The sequence below is a fragment of the Kryptolebias marmoratus genome, linkage group LG3, assembly GCF_001649575.2.
Source record: "Kryptolebias marmoratus isolate JLee-2015 linkage group LG3, ASM164957v2, whole genome shotgun sequence".
NCBI classification, from domain to species: domain Eukaryota; kingdom Metazoa; phylum Chordata; class Actinopteri; order Cyprinodontiformes; family Rivulidae; genus Kryptolebias; species Kryptolebias marmoratus.
Genome location: NC_051432.1, coordinates 27,920,835 through 27,943,266, shown reverse-complemented (window position 1 = coordinate 27,943,266; position 22,432 = coordinate 27,920,835). Strand labels below are relative to the sequence as shown.

The 22,432-nt window shown below is 40.4% G+C and overlaps 1 protein-coding gene across 5 annotated transcripts in view; it reads right to left on the bottom strand.

Annotated features, from left to right (window-relative positions):
- rptor (regulatory associated protein of MTOR, complex 1) overlaps positions 1-22,432 on the bottom strand; it is a 155,753-nt gene that overhangs the window by 87,826 nt on the left and 45,495 nt on the right. For all 5 annotated transcript variants that reach the window (XM_017436846.3, XM_017436849.3, XM_017436848.3 and 2 more), the window contains 2 exons: positions 17,115-17,290; positions 5,955-6,014 (listed from right to left, as the gene is read on the bottom strand). In XM_017436846.3, coding sequence (XP_017292335.1) covers positions 5,955-6,014; positions 17,115-17,290 — 236 coding nt within the window. The remainder of the gene's footprint in view (positions 1-5,954; positions 6,015-17,114; positions 17,291-22,432) is intronic.

Below are 22,432 nucleotides of genomic sequence, written 5' to 3'. Positions count from 1 at the left end.
TTGATATGAATTGTAATTTTTAGCTCGTAACTTTGTTCCTTTGTGGATCTGTTCAAAGCTGGTGGATAAACATTCCATCACATTATCGAAGACAATGGCCTCTGTGATGTGATTCATGGACTTCTCTACAAACACACACCACATCGTCTTCCATTGCCTCTACACACACACGCACACACACACTCTCCGCTGTTTCTGAGTCATCTCTCACCCCCCCNCCCCCCCCCCACCCCTCATTATCTTAGTTGGTAACTCTTATGTCGGCTGTCTAGCGGGCCTTCTGGAACTATTTAGAAAGTTTGGTACCATTTGTTTTAGCTTTTGTCAGGTTTTAGCTTATTTAGCCTTCCTGTACACTTAGTTTAGTTTAGTTTATCTTAGCTCATACTTTAGATATTGTTAGACTGTTAGATTCCTAAATGTTGTTTAGTTTAGCTACTATTTTGACTGTCTTAGCTCTTGCTTAGATATGTCTGGTTTCGTGATTTTATTTAGATTATCCTATATTTCATTTAGATTATACATGATTGTTGTGTTTTTCTTTTTTGTGTTTCTTTCTGTATTGAATTCTGTTTTTGTTTCTGTTGTAAAGTACTTTGGATCGCCTCGTTGCTGAAAAGTGCTAAATAAATAAATCTCACTTCACTTCACTTTGTAAAGATGCCATCTTGATAAAAAAAATATGTTAATACGAAGAAACTTCCTGGTGAAATAAAGGTCAAATAAATAAATAATTTTTTGAGGTTTACGCATTCATGCTGCGTACTACCAATATGGAAAAAGAGGCAAAGTTGTGATGTTTTTTTTCTTACAGCCACGTATCTAAATACAAACACAGAAACACAAGGAAGATATGCAAAGTGCAAAAGGAGTATTAGAGAGCCACAGTGCATCATTATAACCACAAGTAAATTACAGTCCAAATTATTGACTATTCTGGTCCATCGTTGCTCTCAAATATGATGAAACTGGTGGTTCAGGATTTTATAACCGGATCTTCAGGTTTATAAAGGTCTGGATATAAAGCTACAGAGTCCTCTATTAAAGGGGAAAAGATCTTATCAAACATAAAGAAGCACGTCTCTGAAGTATTTCATGACTGAATCGATGCAGTATTTCCTGCTGTATTCTAAATTTAGGGGCTATTATAGTCATACGACTCCTTTAAGGACGAGACTGGATGTCAGAAACTCGTCTGAGCGGACCGAAGAGGGAGGAAAGGGAGATGTGTAAGATCCGGGGAACAGCCTCACAGCAGAAAAGCTCAGAGGAGGAAGGCAGCGAATACAGATCAACCTACATCTTTTGTTTCAGCTCCCCTCTGAGACAAAAGAAAAAGGAGAGATGAGCAAGTATGTCCGCCCGAGAGTGGAGGAAGCAGGGAGAGCTGGAGCAGGTGAAGCCGACGTACAGTATCCGCGCTTCGTGACTCTCTTATGTAAAAAGGCTTTTGTGACTGGATGCATCCAGAATGTGAGTTGGACGAATGTGGGAAGCAGAGACAGAAGGACGCACAGATGGAGCAGAGACAGAGGGATGATCAAATTAATAAACAAATCATCAACATGCAACTATTCAAAGCTGCCATTATATTGAGTTATCTTTACAACATGCGACTGCAACATTTCATGGCCGATGAGCGCTTTAATGCCGTTTCCATTTTGTGTGCGACCTTTAAATGGAACAATACGAGCAACGTGAGCGGTCAGTGAGCGTGATGCCCGGTTGTTTTACTCATACCCACGCCCACTCGCTTTTAAAGGACAATCAAACGTTTACAAAAAATGGAAAATGAGATCTGCCACTTTACATGGATGAATAATAAGCAAGGAAAGCAACCTGATGTGAGTTTAGACTTCAGACAAAAAGAGTTAAATTACTGCCTTAAAGTGAATAAAATCTGTATTATTTTTACTCATCGGAAGCGTTAAAAAATGCTCTTTATTCTAAGGCGCCGTCCAAACCACTTAATGCAATTTTTAAAAACTGAATTTATGCTGGATTCAAGTTGACATAAAAACCCAGAGCTTCTTAAAACATGCTCACCATCACTTTCTGCAACGTTTACAATGTTTGTCGAAACCTTGAAATCATTTTAACTGAGAAATTTAAAGCTATTTTCATGTTTTTATGCTTGTTAAAGATAAATGATAATAAGACCAATTTAAAGTAGGAAATATATAAAGCTATTTCTGCTTTTTTAAATGCTTGATAGGAATAATTGGGCATATACTAAAAGCAATACTGCAACAGAACTTAAAATAACAACGATTATCGTTTCACTAAAAACATTTTTAACAATGAAAATGAGTTTTGGAGTATTTGTTGCCCCCTGCCCGGACATCCTTCGTCCCGGTGTGACTGCACAAAACAGGGAGGAAGAGGAGCAATGGGATTAGGCAAAGACTTAATAAGACAATCAGAAATTAGTAAAAATAAAAACAACTACCAAAACATCTTTGGGTTTGACCAGAATAAGGCAAGAAGATAAACACCCCAATGTGTTATTTTTTGTGTTTTACTTTTAAGACCCATTAGACACAAATATAGAGAGATTATTTCAAAGATTAACACATTTTTAGTGTTCTCTTGTCTGATTTCCAGACGGTTTAAAAACAGTGGATGACGTCACAGCTAAACGCGCCGATGCTAACGTTAGCTTCAGGGGTTTAAATGTATTAGATCAGCCGAACACCAGCTGGTGCGGCTCTTATTTTTCAGTTCTCACTCAACAGGAGTCAGGAAGCAGAGACACTGACGCTTTAACATTTTGATGTTCCTCGGGCCAGATCGGCTGCTTCCTTGAGCCAAATGCAACCCAGGAGCCACCAGTTGACGATCACTGTCGTATGACGTTGTGTTTATTATATAAACATAACTTTTTATTAGTTACAAAAATAAATTCTCTAATGAGTGACATTAAATCAACTAGCTGAAGGGTTTAAAACAGCTTAAAGGTGAAAGAAAGGTAAAGGGAGAGTGTGCGTTTCCTGTTTGAGACTTTCGTCAGAACGCTGGTCCGGCTCCACAGAGCCGAGAGGTGAGATGGGTTTAGTGTCATTTTTCTTTTATGAGCTCTGAGGCTATCTATTATTTAAGTGCCACGGACATCAGCTGACTCAACATTTAGCCTTCTGTACGACACGTAAGACACGCCACGAACCAAAGCAGCGCTTCAACCCTCAGGGGCCCCAAAGTTCTTGTAATAAAATTTAAGAAAAGTTTATTTCAAGCCTTTTTCAAGCCTCAAAACTGACAGGTTAGCATCCATTATCATGACAACAATATAAAGATAACATTTTATTGCTGGATGTAAATTTAATGTTCAATTTTAGGCACCATAATTATCATATTTTTAAAATTATTAAATTAAAGCAGTTTGGAGTTTTTAGTTTGACTCCTAAAACTAGTATGCTATCATGTTTTTGCTTTTTATTTTCTGTTTTTAAAAAAAAGGTAATCTATTCACAGCCTAAGGAGAGAAGACCAGATAAAAAAAAAAAGATTCCACCTCTGACGTCAGCTAATGTGACGTTTGTGGGCGCTAAAACTCTCCTTACAAGCAAGCGGGTCAAACATTATTGTTCCTGTCGTCCACAGAACGACTCTGGAGGGACGAATGATGAACGATAAAACAAAGACGAGAGCTCGGAGCACAAACAAATCCACCGAATGATGTCAAGAAGAGAACGAATCAGAGAAAAATGAGAAAGAGAAGTGGTTTCCTTCTTCAAAGGGATTCGTCATTTCTTCAGAGACTTCCCTTCCTGCCTTTGAGAGTCGTTCATCAGTGGCTGTACTGTACTTCAGTACTTCCTGTGTAATCTTGGGTTTGAAATAAAAACTGAATTTAAAAGAGTACGCTTATACTGGGAAAATAATGCAAATATTGTGCAAATCTCAAGAATCCTGCTGTTTCAGTCACAGTCTGGAGCTCTTTGTGATACTTTTCAGTGGATAATTCTCCACAGAACCAGTCAGACGTGAACGGCGACCAAAACATGAAAATATTCTTTTTACCTCCACCAAGCAGGGTCGGTTTGTTCGTCTATCAGTCAGCAAGATTACTTAAAAACTAATGAACAGATTCTGATTAAACTCTTAGTAAATGTTGGGTTTGTCACAAAAAACAACAAATTGCATTTTAGTGGTGATCCAGATTATGGTGTGGATCTTTATCTATGGTATTGGCGGTGGTTTGCACTCCTGAGCGCTTCTAGATCTGAACTTTTTGCACAACAGCAATTACAGTGACCGAGTTCAGATCATTGTTAATTTCTCTGACAAACTATTTTCATCGTTTTTGTCAATTAACGTTTTTTTTTCCAGAGACGGTAACTAAATAAAGCTACTGACGATATAAGCAGCTTCTCTTTGCTCTCCTAATAAAAACTAATGCAAACATTATAAACAATCAGACTGGGAGAAAGACAGGAGATGTTTTACATTTAAATGTCAGGAATAACAGGAAGCTGTGGGGTTAAAAGAGGCGCATGAAGAGACGTTTGGACGTCCTGGAATCAGTGATGCTAAAGCTAAGCTAACCGGATCTACTGATGTGTTTTTACAACAAGCCTCCTGAAAGAAACCTCTGCTGTTGAGCTCAGTTAACGTTAACGAGGAGACAAATAAATGAGCCAAGCTGTGAGTTAAACAAACATTTAACAAACGTTTTAATGCAGCAGGAGGTATTTTAGGAGTAAAATAAACTGGACGCCTTTCCCTCTCCACGTCCCACAGGAGGCTTCAGATGACTGAACGAACAGAAAACATCCCAGCAGAATATTCCAGCTGTTCCTCGGAGTTTAAAGGACGAAACCGAGTCGAAACACCGACAGACTGAGGCTGCACAGAAGAACTCATTTATTAAAACCTGAACTAATAACGTTACGCCTCTAACAAGAGCCACTCTTCTGATTAAATGTTTTCAAGAGTTTCAGTTTCTGAAATATTACCAGTGAATATTAAAAAGATTTAATTTATTATTATAGTCATTATTTATTACTTTCATTAGTAATAGCAGTATTTGTATTATTAGTACTATTTATTCCACAGTGTTTAATCAAGAACATTATGCTAATTCTCACGAACAATATATATCTCCTTCAGTAGACTGGATAAATAAAATCATGTGTTTTATGTAAGATTTAAATTCGTCTCTGTGTACTGCATGTTAATAAGTGTTTAATCTGGGTGTAAATATGGATTTCAAAAGTTAATCGGGAACTATTTATAATTATGATAGAAATGACAGAAACGATAGAAGAAAATATCACAATAGACACTTTTCTATCATCCCCACGATATGTATCGTTATATTGCCCAGCACTACAACAAGATATTTGAAAGGAAGCCATAAAACTGTGTGGCTTGTTTTTTTTAGTGTGGGCATGAAGTCGTTGGTTGGTGGCAGACTGATGTGACAGTCTGAGTAAAAACAAGTTATTATTCACCTTTAGCAAACACGGTGTGACAAAACACCACATCATTAAGAGACTGCAGAGACACTCTTCAGCTTCACTTCCTCCAGGCGCTCTCCAACAAGATGACAGGAGGTTTTTTTTTCCTGCAAAGTTATTCACTCTTTCAAAAAATCCAGTCAACTAACTTAGTTTATGAGCGTCATTTTATCCTCCCCCACAAGCAAAGGGGGGAGAGCGGGGCGGGGGCGTTCCCACACGGTTCAATGAAACTACTAAAACTTTGGATACGACATCCGTACTGAGAGCTGGTATCAATCTGAGGGAGAAACTCCACGCTCTGCGCCCGCGGGTTACTTTAGCAAATGCGAAGCTTTAAATCTGCCAAACCGCCGCCACTTCGGAGGTGAAGGGAAACAAAGGCAGGGAAATACGTCTGCTGGATGGAAAACAACTCTGAGAGGACAGGCAGAGAGCGGAGTGACAGGAAACTGGATAATAAGAGCCCTGACAGACGGAGACGGCGCCACTTACTTCTCAATGAGGTCCAACGTCACCCCCGGCACCAGCTTGGCGCTCTTTTGCATACAGAACCTGGGAGAAAACAGACGAAATGTGTTACTGACGGGAGGGGGGGTTAAAGACAAAAACGAGACCTTGCATCGGAACGTTTGGCCTCTGAAGAACAAACTTTGCGACCCACAGGAGAGACAATCAATAAATAAAACACTTGAATGAAAAATGAGAGCTGCAGAGATTACAACCACTGAGCACTGAGGGAACAAGTGTATTTTGGGTGAGTTATGGTCAGAGAGAAGGGGGCAGGAGGTGGGAAACACAGACTCATATTTCTGAATCGCCTGCCAGGGAGGTTATTGTTTACTATCCCTGGTTAGTTGTGACAGGCCGGCCAGCTGTAAGTCACAGCAGGCGGATGTTTGGAGTCCTGACAGTCGAGCGGCTTGGCGTGAGTCATCACACACCTGGAGGACAGCAGCTGTGTGTGTGTGTGTCATACACAGATCAGTTGCAGGGAAGATTAAATAAAAGGAATCACAGCCAACAAATCAGGCTCTTTCAACATAAACTTCACCTACAACAGAGTGTTTAAATGTTGTTTTGACCAAACGGCTGATTGAAAGCGTGAATCAGGTCATTTATTGGCTCCTCTATAAGCCAAATCATAAACAAATGAAGGCTGTATGCAAATTTAATAAAAACAACAGCAACTGAGAAATTCACTTTGACTTTTATGTACGTATTTGTAAACAGTTTATGATGTTTAATGCTTTGCCTCATCAGCTTGCATCTCATTTGGTTATAACCATCAATTCCTGCATTTCAGGCCTGAAACTAAAGCAAATCAAGAAACAATTATTCTTTAAACTTCTGATTGGAATCGGGAGTTTGAAACAAAAAGGCAGCGACAAAAAGCAAAGTTTCAGAGGAGCCAATACGGGCAAAGAATTAACAATTTGTTCATAAAAACGTGAGAAAAACATGCAAAGAATTTGCTTTTCACAGCGCACGTTTGATAAAACTCCAGATCAATTTCAGGAAAGTACAAACTGAACGTTAGTGATTTCACATTTCCAATAATTATCCAACATCCAGTCCTGACTGAAGCTAACGGTGAAGCTGGATAAGAAGAACCAGTGAGTCCAGTTAAGACACCAGTTCTGGCTCTGAGGTAAATAAAACGTTTATTTTTTTCACCAATCTTTAGAAATCACAACCCAGACTCTTTTGTTTTTGGACAACATGCTGGTGTAGATTCTCAGTCATCCAGGACATGGTAAATCCAAAAAACCAAAAACAACAGGACTTCTATTCTAAGACATTTCGTTTCTCCTCCAATGGACCTCGGTTCTGACAGAGGCTGCAGGTTCTGAACGACTCTCTGACTCCTGGTTTCTTTTTGCGAGTGACAGCGGTGTGACTTTGTGGTTCTTCAGAGATCAGCAGGAGTCCTGATGTGAGTCTGACACTCGTAAAACAAAGACAAGGACAGATGTGACCAGGAGAGCTTGTTCCGATCAGCCGCTCGATAACCTCGATGTGAACAGTCTGAAACTGACAGTTATCAAAAAGAATCTGTTTTCGGTCCAGACGTAAATCCAAAACTGCTCTGCATTTACGCTTTCAACTCAAACGGGAATGAGAGATTTTGTTCATGCATTTGTGTGTTTTTTTTTGGGGGGAAAGGGAATGAATGAGTCTCCAGACATAAACAAAAGATGATTAAGTCAGATTCCAATAAAAATAGACCAAAGTAAACAGAACGCAGGACGAGGTTTCATCAGGGACCAAACCTCTGTGTACGCAGAAACAACATCCCTCCAGAATAAACGATACAAAACAGGAGAAATTAAAAAACATGGTGGGGATGTTCAGGAACAATCTGCGACTGCTGATCTGAAATGGTTTTGATCCAGCCTGAAAAACAAGCCACGTTTGAGCTCGAATGATCAAAAACCCACTCGGACATTCTGGGCACGCTCCGTGATCAGAGGAAAGTCATTCTGCAAGTCCTTAAAAATCACCGTATGAACTCCAACTCTGGCCTGTTTATTTCTGAAACGCATGTTTGCTGTTCAGTAATGAGATGCAGGGATTAAAAGAGACAACAAAAAGTGGAATAACGTGAGTGAAAATGCTGGAAGTCCACAAAAATGTCGCAATCAGTTACAGGAAAGGAAGTTTCAATCCATAAAACTAAAGAAAAAATCATCTTAAAGCAACCCAAACAAGTTGTTTTCATTATATTGAAACTGAGTGAATAAAATGAAAACTATTAATTATTATTTTCCCTCATTTAAAAATATATGCATGTTTTTCGTTAAAGTCTGCATCTCACTGTTCGAGACTACACAAAAAATTGTGTTAAAATACAGAAATTTTCACTAATTGTCACACTGAATTGGTACCAACAACAGGTTTTTGTACCTACTGTTAAATAATTACATAATTCCTGTGAAGGACGTGCAATTTGTCGCATTTTAACAACAAAAAAATCACCAAAAAGACTCAACTAAGTCTCATGCATCCACATAGGAACAGTGTTTTGTGAATGAACAAGTTTTTTTTTAATCACTTAAGTCTTGAAAAAAAGCATATCTAGAAGCGGCGGTGTATTCACAAGGAAAAAACTTGTTTTGAAAAGACTGTTCCTGTGTGGACGGAGTCTCGGTTTAATTGTAATTTATTCCGTCTCCAATCAGTCACAGTTTAGTTTCGTAGCTCAGACCCTCCGCCAAACACTCCCAAAGTCGTCTCGCATTTCTTGAACTTTCAGAGTCGAGGAAGCTGAACTGAAACGGGTCTGAGTCTGACTTCAGACGCCAACGACAAGACTATTTAGAAAATTTGCTTTGCAATCTTTTTTAAACATGCTCAAAGTTCCTGCAACAATAAAAAGGCTCAGCGACTCACACAAGAACAATAATAAGTGCCATTAATCACTTTAACGCCTGTTGCATTAGTTAGTTGTTTACATTTTCACGTATTTATTAAACTACACACACTTTTTTTGGATTTATACAGAAGTGTAATCTTTTGAAGAATGTTTGCTAACAATGTGCAGAAGGAAAACAGGCCTTGAAGTAAACAGATCATAATAAAGAAATGCATTTCAAGTTTTCACAGAGGAAGTAAAACCCCACAGACTGCCGCTTGTTTTCTTTATTGGTCCAATTCTTCCACACGGCTGCTGAATCTGTCCGCATCTCCAACGAAACACAAACAGACGATTCGAGTGAACTACAGAGAGGCCGGTGGGCAGAGACGACGAGGAAATTGAGGGATTATTACCAACAGAGAGCAAAAGTGTCCAAAGTTAATTTGAACTCTTGAATGAGGCCGAGCGTATGTGTGGGCGCTGAATGGAGAGGAGAGAAAGGGAACATGTACATATTAAACTTTGAGGGAAGGAGATGTGAGGGAACTCCAGTACTGCTCCCAGGGTGGGAGGAGGGGGAGGAACAGAGTGTCTCCTCTGGTCCCTGCTGAGCCGGCTGTCTCCTACAGCTCATTACTCCTTCAATCAGCCTCCTCATCCCAAGACATCGTCTTCTATCAGAGCTATATGTGCTGGAAGGGCTGCCAGGTGTTCTCACACCTCGTCTCCTGGGTCACTGACCCACAATATACCCAAGATTTATAGGAATCCATCAAACCTTTAAGTATCTTAAACTTTTTTTGTCAAATTTTGAAATTAAAAGCTCTGTTTCTAATGCTATTGTTTTGTATTTCTATGTTAGCATTAGGGACAATTTATTCCTTCCTCCCTTCGGCTGCGCCCTCCACCACAGCGGGTGAACTTGAACGGAAGATTTGACAATTGTCTCACACCGGATGCCTTTCCTGAGGCAAGCTGAGCTTGAACCCTCGGCCTCAGGGATAAAAGACATTGAGCAGCACAGTTTGGCCTTTATTGTCTTGAAAATGCATTGAACCTTGCACAGATTCAAGACACTCACAGTCCAATAGCAACATCAGATTTCCATTAGTTTTCCTGTTATTACTTGTCGGTTTCAAGTGATTTCAGGGACCTCTGTAGGTTTTTCTCTCTTTACACAAGGGTGCAAATAAATTTATTTACGTCTGTAAGTATCTGTGTTAGTGTGAGGAGGGTCATAAATAATTTTCTGTTATTTTCTGTAACTTTAAGCTAAAAAAGAAGGTACTTTGTTAGATATTCTTAAGCTTTGACTGAACTCTCAATAAGTTCATGCAATAACCTTACAAGAGCCATTCTGCTTGTTCTTCAGAACATCCAAAATATTCTCATAAGAGTCAAAATTAGCGCACAATCTACTTCTCTGAACTATTCTTGCCCTGTGATGGGTTTGCAACCTGTCCGGGGTATATTCCTCTTTTTGCACAATGACCTCCCTGCGAGCCTGCATGTAAAGGGGGTAAAGAGAACGGATGGATGAATGGATGAACCACTCTTCCACAATTTAAGCAAAACAAATCCTGGTATTGTCGACTTGGAATGTGCCTATGCCATCACACATGCAAAAAAAGATAAACAAAATAGAGAACATATTTCTGAACCTCATCTAAAGGTATAGCACGAGTGCAGCAAACACTTCAGCCTTTGAAACGCGGCCTCGCGCTCTGAGCCTCTGCCATCAGTATGTACGATCAGGTTTCCTGAGGTAAAAACATGCTCTTCTCTTTAAATCCACAGGGGGCTCAAGAAAAACTCGTAAGCAAAAGCATATGCAGCGTTATGTAACAGATTTCCCTAGTAGTTCATCCCACATCAAGAGACAAGAGGGAGAAGATGAATGTGTCAACATTTTTATAAGTAATTTACATTTCTGTTATTAAAGCCAAGGCTCCAGAATAAAATTAAAGCGGTGTGTGTGCTCTCGTGAAAGTTTAATTTCCCCCGTTTCTCCCACAGACGCTGGGAAAAGGAGGGAGGACGGCAATTGTTCTCAATGAACATAATGAGGCTGCGTTGTAATGTGTGTGCTGCAGTTCCAGCTAAAGCTCATCTCCATCCCTGCTTTTCAGGTCTCAAACAATGTTTACAGAAAACGGAGATAATGAGACTTTACTTAAAGTCAACATGATCTATCAGAAAATGTGCCGCAGCAGCAAAGATGTATCACGGACACGTTGAGACAACTCCAGCAGCAGCATCTATCTGATGCCTGGGAGTATAAGCGGTGCATAAATATTCACATGCATGCAGGGAAAGTGCATCCCAGAGGCAGGGTTAGCATCTGCAGGGCTGGAGGTATCTCTGCTGGATTCAAGAAAGATAACCCCGACTCCAACAAGGTGAAATCTGACAGGCAGTACTCTGAAATTTAACCCCTGAACTATCAAAAGTAGTTATTCATCAGCAGGTAGTGGGTCGTATCTTATATCAATTACTGATTGCATCTAAACACGACGTACGGTGAAGGATGAGGCACAGAGTCCTGGGAACAAGGATGTCTGTTTATTGTAATCCAATATGAATTTAGAGCCTCGGAGCAGATGAAAAATTAAATCCAACACTGGTAATGATGTTGGCAAACTGCCTGTGAGGGAAGTAATTTCTGTTCTTGTTCATTAATGTGCAATGGAGGAACACTAACTTGTTTGCCTGACCATGAAGCGTCAGAGAGGCTGAGTGTGGGAGCATCTTTGGTTAGAATACAATAAATGAAAACAGGTTATATTTATGCCAACAACATGGGCGTAGGGTGGGGGGTCGAATTCTGGCTGCACCGGAGAGATGAGAGAAGATCAGGTCCCAAACACCTGCAGTCTGTGAGCAGCTTCATCTGCATCCATTCATCCTAGATTAGTTATCCAGAATCAGGCTGCAGTTTTACAGTGCTGACTGGTCAGTGTCTTACCTGCTGCAGACAGCAGATAAGAGTGGGGATTACAACCAGTTTTTCAATAAACCGTGATGCAAACACGAACGATTAAAAACGTCAAAAACATATTATTTAATGTTAATAAAGTCATGTAAAGGTGGAGCCCTGAGCTGCAGATGGTGTTCAAACAACAGACACAAATAGGGCCGACTCCAACAGTTGATGCTGAAATTTGAAACAAATATTTAGCACAACGTTTAGCGCTCGGAGCATGTGTTGCCAATGACTCTCAGCTACTACTTCACCAAATTTTAGCTCGATATCTGTAAAACTGACTGAATTATAGTAATTTCTTTTGTTTTCAAAGTCAGTTGGCTGTGGTAGCCATATTGAATTGGACTGATTGCAAAAGTTAATCAGCTATAAATTTACATACAAGAACGTCTTGAAAGTTTGCATTAACAAAAATCCATCCAGTGGTATATGAGATATTTTGCTAACAGACAAATGACACACAAACAGGTAATTACAGTTTTGCTCAGCTTTTAAAGCAGCGACAAGGAAAAACAGCTTAAGGAGAAAACCAAACTTGTTCTGTGTACCGTACTCAGTTTCAGTTTGAGTGGATGGTCTACTTCCTGTTAACGCTTCAAACGGGTCACATTCACTCATTCCTTCCTGTAACTACTGAGAACACCACTCAGAAAAGATGTACAGGAGGTTTATTATTCAGAAACTTCACATACTTTTAACTTGTTTTTCCCTTAAATGTTTGCATTAGTTGTACTTTCTTTGGTTTTCTTCTTTTGTGCAGATTCCTTTAAAATAAAGTACCTTGCAGTCTTGGCCCTGCTGCTCTTCCTGTTTTTACCGGCCACCGCTCGCGCAGCGCCTGACAAGCTATAAAACCAGGACCAAAATCGAGACAAAAGGGACAACAGAAAAGATTTTGCTAAATATTTATTTTGGAGACGAGCAGGGAGACAAACTCGCTGATGATGAAAAGATGACTGAGAGGATGACTAGAAGTCACAGCAAATCAGAATCGTGACATTTCAGACCAATCTGTCTGCTGCTGCTGGTGATATTTTCCTCTGAACCGAAGTGGCCGACGGACCAACTGGTCCATCACGATGACAGACCCTCCTCTAACATGTCTGAGAGGTTGATCTGCACCCACCGTCTCCATCATGCCTCCCCGCTCCCCCGTCTCTATTTTCAGATGCACACATCTATTCAACCTCCGCCCGTCGCAGCAGCAGGGAAATCCCTTGAAGATGGCGCTCCATCAGTAATGATTTTCTGCTCAGCTGAGCAATGAGAGGTGCACACACACCCCGTTCTGCTCTCCCCGACTCACTCTCTCTGTGTAAACCCCATCATCTATCCCTCAATACATCTCATTAAAGTTTTAAAGTCAAGGTAAGCCAGCACATCAGTACATTCCCCCATCCGCCCACTCCAACCCCACTGAACCGCAGCAGCCCACCCCCTCCTCATTTTCCCATCCCATCTCACCCTGAAGCTGCGCAAGATAAAGAAGACAGCTCAGCGTGTCTTCATTTAAAAAATAAATAAATAAAAAGCAAACACGCGAGACGGAAAACCGAAGAGAAAATAAGGGCAGAAGGTGATGAAGGACGGAGCTGCTTCAGTTCTACGTCTGAGTGTAAACTGCAGGCTGGATCAAACCAGGACCTGAATGTTTAATCTGGAGCAGAAACATCTTCAAGCCGCCTTAACAAACACTCACTGGACACTTTATTACCCTCACAAGGCAGCAACTCAGTGCATTTAGGCATCCAGATGTGGAAAAGATGACTTCCTAAAGTTCAAACTGAGCATCAGAACGAGGAAGAAACAGACTTTAAATGACTTTGAACGTGGTGTGGCTGTCGGTCCGACAGTCGGTCAGAAACTGCTGATCTACTGGGACTTTCATACACAACCATTTCTCGGGTTTACAGAGGACGGTCCAAAAAAGAGAAAACATCCAGTGAGTAGCCGCTGTGTGGGCGAAAATGCCTCGTTGATGTCAGAGGTGAGAGGAGAATCGTCAGACTGGTTGGAGGTGACAGAAAGGCAACAGAAACTCAAATAACCACTTGTTCCAACCAGGGTTTTCAGAGCCATCTCTGAACGCGTCCAATCACGATGCAGATGGGCTCCAGCAGCAGAAGACCACAGCAGGAACAGGAAGTCGAGGCTACAATTCACACCGGCTCACCTGAGCTGGACAATAAGAGACTGGAAGAGCATTTCCTGGTTTGATGAGGTCCTGCAAACCTTAGAGATGATTGTGTGTGAAAACCTCGTTAGATCAGCAGCAGGCTTGGGCTGATTATCAATTTAAAAGTATACCACAGAGGTAAAAAGTCACAACATTATATCATATTGTTCCAACAGTGCAAGTGTAGGAAGTACATTTTTATCCTCCTACTCCATCTGATTTATTACCAACCAGCTTAGTTCATTTAATTAAAAGAAATACAAACACTAAAATTTCACCTTAACAGACTCTATAACAGGATGGATCAGACCCATTTTTCTACTGAAGGCAAAAACATTTTTTAGTATGAAGGAATAATTTAGTGAATGTTATCCAGCAGGCTTTCAGCAACTTGTCCTGCGAACTGTAGCGCTGGTAACTGATCAATATTAATGGCCCAGAAGTGAGACCTCATTATGCTGAAGGTCATGGCAGGATGTGGATTTAGAGCAGATAGGAAGATGAACTAAAGCCCTGATCGTTTGTGGCAGAAAGGAAACATTTGTCTAACTGCAGGACATCCCCTGAAGGCAACATGTCACTCCCACTTAAATGCACTAAAAAAAGTTTGAAATCTGAGCTGAAAATTTGTTAAATCACCCGGATGACTTTCAGTGTCTGCAAAGTGAAATCGGTCATTAAAATGCAAAAAAAACAAAGGTGCAGGCAGGTACTGATTTATGGCACCAAAGGGACTTTGAACGCTGCAGATAGAGACCAGATCAGGGCAGGAAGTGAGGTGCATTAAAGATGAGGTGATCACCTGCGTTTTACAGTTTTCATGAGACAAGAAATCTGTTTTAATCTCAGTGAAGAAGACCAAACGTTTCACTGAGCCCATCTCTCAAAAACCAACTCACTACATGCAGCTACAGAGACTGGGAACGCCGTATGACTGCTGAAATTTGTTTAAAAAAAAAGCTAAAGGTGAGTCGTTAAAGTTCAAACAAGTAAAACAGAGGCTAAAATGAACAAAACAGAGGCTAAAAACAACAGAAAGTAGCCTAAAATTAGCAAAACGGATGCTACAAACAGCTGAACTGTAGCAAAAAGTAGCAGCTAAAACATACAAATACCCAAAACCAAAGCAGACTATAATAAATTAGCATGAAAAGCAAAGCAAACGTGTTCTTGTGTAACATTTACGGCTACGTTAAGAGGGTTTAAAGAGTTTCTCTCAAATGACTGTGACTCAAGGAAAAGGAAAAGGCTTCAGTGAAAGACTCAGAGAGGATTTTATTACTACTGTATGAGCTGTGTGTGTGTGCGTGTGTGTCGGCTCGAGTTGATGCAATCATCTTACACCCCACACACACACACACACAGAACTGAGCTTCTGATGCAACCCGGGTCGCTGCCGTTGTTTAGCTCCAAGCTCCATCAGTACAGTGCTTTGAAGGACGCATCACGGTGCATTTACATCAGGTCGCTGTATTAGCCGAGCCTCGTTTCTCCTGAATATCTTTCACCTTTTTTATTTTTTGTCACTGAGGCGCTCTCTGCAGGGATCATCACCCCTGCATCGCTGCAGATGATGTCAGTATGCATTTTTCTTCACAGCTAAATATTTCTCATCAGCTGAATACTGAGCAGCAGCTCAGAGGGATGTTGACCCTCCGCTAAAAACAGTGTCCAAGTTTAAACGGGCTTTAAGAATAAAATTAGATCATCAAAACTAAGCCTGATTGGTCAAAGTAAAAATATTGGTTCAATTGATTTGAATAAATCAGAAATATAAAGTGTCATTTTTAAAAAAATGTTGGAAAACATTTATGATGGGTCCTGATTTCCTCATCAGTTGCAGGGCCTTGCTGTCGTGTCATAAAAGTTTGGAACATGTTCAAAATAGTCGCACAACAAAGTGTTGTTGCAGGCGTCTCAAACTTTTCTCACTTTAGTTTCAGAAAGGCTGCGAGGGTTTGTTAACCTATGAAACCAAGGTGTGATTGACTAGAGACAAAAAAAGAGATCAAATTGAGACATGATGGAGACATAATTAAGACACTTAGTGACTAAAAACAAATAAATAATTAAATCTGAAGAGCTTATTCACAGTTACGTTTGCAGCAAATGTGCAATAAGTACCAAATCAGTGATTCCAAGTGAGAATTTTATATTTTTCTAAGAACAGTGAACACTGAACAGTGTTTGTGACCAGAAAGCCCTGCGGCTGCGATTTCAGTGGCCAGATTTATTTTATTTTTTAAATCGCTTATTTTTGTGTGCACAGCTTGTAAAACTGCATTCATATCTGTGCACAATATTTGGTTGCCCACCTCTGCAGCTGGCCCCACGTTTATAATTGAATCTGCTGGAGTACGTCTAAGTAATGAAGGCAGATTCGGACCAGTTTCTTAATAATTATTATCGGTGTAGTTTTTGGACCTGGACGTGTGCCGTGGCTGTTTTCTGTCAGAGGAGAGCTCCTGTGCAGGAGTTAAAATATAGCAACCGGTTGGAGAGATCAATGATGATTTATTATGAGATAAAAAAAAAGTTGCAGAAATATTTTGAGGACACGAGGAAGCTGAGAACCCTGCGCAGATATTCAGGCGACTCCCTCACGAATACTGTTCACCAACGAGCCGCGGCTCAGTGACATAACACATTTAGGCTTCTTATGAAACTCAACTGTGACTGACTGGAGACTAAAAGAAAGAATAAATTGCAATAAAATTGAGATGTGACATGATTAAGACACTTTGTGACTAAACTGCAGCAAATGAATCATTCGAAGGACGGCTCTGTACGTCGTAAGATTAACTTCAGTTTTAAATTTTTCTTGCAGCTTTGTGTCTCCAACAGTCGCAGCTCAGTGAGATACAGGCTGAAGCAAATCAAACACAAGTACTAAGTTTTTGTACTTTTGTTGATCTGAAAGCCCATAAATATAAAGTGTGTGCATTTCTAAGGAGTTTAAGGCTGACTAATGGAAAAATTCAGTGACAAAAATTACAAACTACCTCATTACATCAGGACATTTATCGACTGAGTCATCAAGAACGCATCTTCATCAATTCCCTTTTGTTTTAAACCCATCCTGCCCAGAAGAACGATTAGTTTGGGTGACAATAACGAAGAGAAGGTGGGAGACGTTACCATCGCAGAGCGATCTTGATGGGCGTGGTGAGGCAGGAGGTGAAGAGGTCAGCGGGGAGGTCAGGGTTCATGGGCAGCAGCTCGTTGGCCTCGCAGGCAGCCAGCTGGATGCAGTTCTTCATGGAGGGGGGGAGCGGCATCTGAGCGAGGGGGTGGCTGGGGTTGATGGCTGCAACCTGAACCAACGAGCAACGAGACAAACTCTGGTTTTTATTCGTGCAATAATCCACAAACACAACTAGATCAGTCTGATTTGTTCTACATTCAAGTTATTTTACTGTCAACACATTTACCCCCACTGGAGAAGATAAAACAGCCAATGCTTGGAGTTAAAACCATCAAAAAGATAATAAAGGTCAAGCATTCCTTGAAGGAATGAATATCTCCCACCTCCTTTTAAACCAGAGTTTTAATCCAAGATTAAAGATTATTAAAGGTTACAGTCGTTTTGTCAAACCTTGTAAATGATGTTGTAACTTTGGACGACTCTCAGTTACCGCACCAAAGTTTAGCTTAATATCAATTAAATTTACTGAGTTTTAGCATATTTTGTTAGCTAACTGTGGCAGCCATCTCCAAAAGATGATCAGGTGTAGATGGGCGTCCAATGATACAGTGGTTCATGAGATATTTTGCTAACAGACAAACAAACATGGGCAAAAACATGATTGCCTCTTGCCTTCTGTGGCAGGCGATAATAAAATAACCACAAAAAAAAATAAAAATAATTACATGTCATCACAAGTCCAGATGGTTTCTATTCGGGCGACACTGGAGGATTTTAACACCGACTGAAGTCAAAGTTTTAATAAAAACACACGGCGAGGTGAGAAAAACAGACCTGAGCTGAAAACTCAAAGAGGCATGAAAAGTCTTTGGAATATCGACTTTAATTAAGAGCAACTTGAGTCTAATCTGACCAATTCAGAAAATACAAAGAGACAACCCCCCCTGAAGAATAAAACGATGATAATATCTGGTGTTCAGAGACTAAAAACAGAGGCTCCAAAGTCCAAATGTTCTGGACAAATGTGCAACAGGTGACGGCGTTAGCAGCCAGTTATCCACCTACACAAGCCTGCTCTGTTGTACTTACAGCGAGCCGTTGGTGCTCTGGCATCATCTTACTGCTAATAAAATATAACAGTTCGGAAAACTTGATTTTAACACTTCGTTTAAAAGTTTGAGACGTTAAATTTATCTCTTTCTCTCAGAGTGAACTGAGAAGAGCAACGTGCAAACTGAAACAAGAAGTTTCCAATATATTCGTTTTCCTAAAGCCGGAAATTAAGAGGAATAAGAAGAAAGTTAGCACATTTTTCTTCTGTAGGTTGTTTTTGTTTACCGTTCTAGTTTTGTCCAATAAGAGGTGGAAAATCGGATCGTTAAATAAATCAAAACGTCCTGTGAGTTTGCTACAAAAACCATGATTTTCAAAATAAAATTATATTGTTTTTCTTAAACCCAAGTGAATACACATTTTAGCAGGTGGCCTGTATTTGTAAACAAATCTTTTTCTTTCAGAATCGTGGACTTATTTTTACATTCTGGGTGACTTAAATCAATACTCCCAAATGTGAGGTACGTAGGCAGCACAAACAGAAAGTAAAACTAATTATATTTGGAGCTTTTGATTATTTATATGCCTGCTGTGCCGTAGTAATGTTAATGTGTTTGTTAGGAGGTCTATAAGGTGTTTTGCTGAGTGGACTTCAATGAGCCGTGGGTCTTAATGGAGGCAGCGATCCAAGACTTTCCTTCATCGTCTCTGATTGCTGAAGCAGCGCCTCATTCTGCTAAGAAATTACTTCAAGAGATGAATAGATATTATTCTCACTCCATCCTGCCTTTGTTTTTAATTTAAAGCAAACAGATAAAGCAGCTGAAAATGTCCATAACCAGGACACAGAGGATGAGACTCGCCTTCACATCAAACCCTCGTTGAGTCCGATTTCACTCGGTTGTTTTCCGGTTTTGTACGTTTTTATGAAATCTAAAAACTCCTGCATACTTTGAGCCACTTTAGTCGTTCGTATATCAGAGCGTTCAGTTCATTCAGGAGATGGCTGCTGTGACTTCTGGTTTATGTAACTTTTACACTTTTCAAAATGTTTAATTTCATTTACAAACATAGAAATACATTTTATCTTCAGTTCCTTCAAAAGCAAAATCCACTTTTAGCTTTTAGCCAGCCTATTGTAACTTTAGCTAGTGTTTTGCTGGTTTTAGCTGACATTTTGCTGTTTAGCTAGCTTGCTGCTTCGTTTAGCTTTTAGCTCTCATTTTACTACTTTTAGCTTTGAGCTAGTGTTCTGCTTCTTTTATCTTTAACAATCCAGTTTCAGCTTTTTCATCAAATTTCAGCACTCATGATGAATTTTAGCCAAAAAAGCAATTTCTCTAGTTAATTTATAGTTTTGAAACCAGCGTCTTCTATACAAAATACTAAATCTTATAAATGTTCTGATTGATGGTAAAACGGCAGTCTGAGTGCGATTAAAGCAAAAGAAGAGGATTAGGAAACATTAAAAGTTATCTGTGCAGCTTGTGACGACGGTCGCACCGATCTGAACCCTGCAGCTTTTATATCACTCGTAAATGTATGACTAAAAAAACACTTTGGTCCAAAATGTCCTTTTATATTGTTTCCCTTTTGCCTGATTAAAAAAATACTTTTTCTCCAGGAACAATCAGGAAGGACCAGAGAATTAACGGTGAACTCTGTTTCTCCGTGTAAGATGAAAAATATTCCTCGTCTTGTGTTGATTACCGCTCTGCTTATTGTTATAAGAGCAATAAAACTTTTACCCACACAACCTGAGGCCAACGCCGCAGGGCTGTGCTCGTCTTTCTGCACTTTTATTCAGAGTCAATTAGAGAACGAGACGGGAAACCAAACAAAGCAAATGATCCACAGGCTGAAGAAAAAACTGGATAAATAAAGAAAGATTAAAGATTCTGTAAAGAATTTGTTGTCCTAAGTGACAAAAACTGGGAATTTTTATTTATTTTATTCACGAAACTGCGGTTTTCAGCAAAGATCATTAATGACGCTGTGTAGATTTATATAATAACTGCATATAGTGCTCTCTGCTTGCCCAACATCTCATTAATGAGCTCCGTACAAGCAGCGGAACAAAAGGGAGTGAAGCTCAGAAGTCATTACATTATGTATTTAAAGCTCTATGAGGAATTCTGCACACACATGAATAAATAATGATATTCAAAAGAAGAATAGTCTCAGCTAATAGAGGGGTAGCACATCTGTGGATCGGCCTTTTTTTTTCCTCGTCAGTCCAAAGCATTTTTCACTCCTCTTTGAAACGCTCGCAGGCGTGAGTGATTGTTGCCGCGCGCTTGGATCTCTGCCAGTCTTGTTACAACATAATTCCTCTTATGAGCGCCTAACGAGGAGGACGCGCTTGCAGAGACATTCATCACGAGCGAAGCAGCGTGTGCGTCTCTAATGCTTCTCGTTTGTGTCAGCCTAAGAACGCCACCTCTTCGACGGAGGCTGGAGTGAGCGTGTCACGGCGGGCCGCGATAATCCTGACGGTAAATACAACAACACTGCCAGCAAAAGCTGATTAATTCCAAACATCCACTGTAATTATCACATTAGCATATTGTAATCTCGCAAATTACCATGAAAATCACAATGACAGCTTTCTGTTTGCTCTTTCACTGGGGCTAACACGGCACGGTATGATTCAGGGAGCTCTTTTCTCTTTAAAGTGACGTTAAAATATGAGAGTAATTCTGCACAGGAGGGGGATTTTCAGATGAAGACGTGTGCACGCAGAACAAGCAAAATGCTGCACTAAAATGCATTTCCACAGGCTAAACATTCATTATTCATTCAAATAATACAAAAAGGAGTCCTAATGTGAGCATCCTGGAAACGGCAGCATCACTAACCCACATCACACACACACACACAGAAGTCTCAGTGCTGCAGAGATTCTCTGTGAATGTCACACACACACACACTTTCTTCTCTGCAGCTAATGCACCGAGCGTGTTTGCTGAGTGCACACAGGAAGTGATGAGATATTTAAAAGGAAGCAGGTGGCCCTATAACTGTACACACACACACACACACACATAAATGTACTGCCTGAACCACATGAGATTCTTCATACGAGGTTCTGGAGAGGTGATAAAACCCCCCTTCCTCCTTCATGCCCTCCCCTTTGATTCCGGCGCTTCATCTGCATCGCTGCGTCTCTAAATGAAACCGGCGGGATCGGGCCCGCCGTTTTAAGTGAGACATGAAGAACTACATGTTGTTTAAGTCAGCACCTCACTGGGCTGCTGCTTCTGTGAACGCCGTTAGCGTGGCGGTCTCTAAAATGTTTGGAACCGTCTGTGTGAGTCGCAGAGGCTCACAGTCCTGTTGCTTGAATTTTGAACAGGTTAAAAAAATTTGCCAAACAAATTAGTTGCAGAGTTGCATCTCGAACCCTTCTCAGTTTAGTTTTTTGACATTTGCTATCTTCATGACAGAAAACATCTGATGCTACAGCCCCGAATGTCCAGGTCTACTACCAACACCGATGACAATGATTATTAAAAAGCTGCTCCATATTTGCCAATCTTCATTTCAAAAGGTATCTCACCGGGGTGCAACTGATGGGCAAAGTGCTCCGCTTCCTCACCGCTGCTCAGATCTGAAGCCAGAAGTCAAAATGTTGGCTTTTTTGGGTGCTGAACCCTCAACAGTCGCAGCTACAGACCCTCCCACCTCGCTAACAGGCTGTGACACCTGTTAGTCACAGTGCAACAGGATACTTTCCTTAAAGCCTTCATTATTAATCTAAACTAAATGCACAAAAAATGCATATTTGAACATAAAACAGCAAGGCAAGAGGTATGTAAATCTACAAAAATCATCAGCTTTTGATTTTTTAGTCAGGAAAATGTTGGTGGGACTTAAAACTGCACTGCAGCCACCCACTACGACTGCCTGACCTTTGTGGCTTCAACTTTCAGCTCCCTGTCCCCTCTCTAGTTATAGTACACTCCTGATCAAAATCTTAAGACCAGTCAAAAAATTGCAAGAATTTGCATTTTGCACTATTGGATCTTAAGAAGGTTCTAAGTAGAGCTTCACAATGTTAAAGGAAAAAATCAGTGCAAGAGACAAGAACTTTTCAGCAGGGAACTTTCTGCAAACTGCATTTACACTCAAACATGATTTTTTCAGCTGATCAAAAGTTTAAGACCATAGTCTTTAAAAGCCAAAAGCTGTGCAAAAATCTGGATTCCATGTCATTTTCTGTCAAGTCTTTACACTGTCAAGACCTCCTGATGGCAAA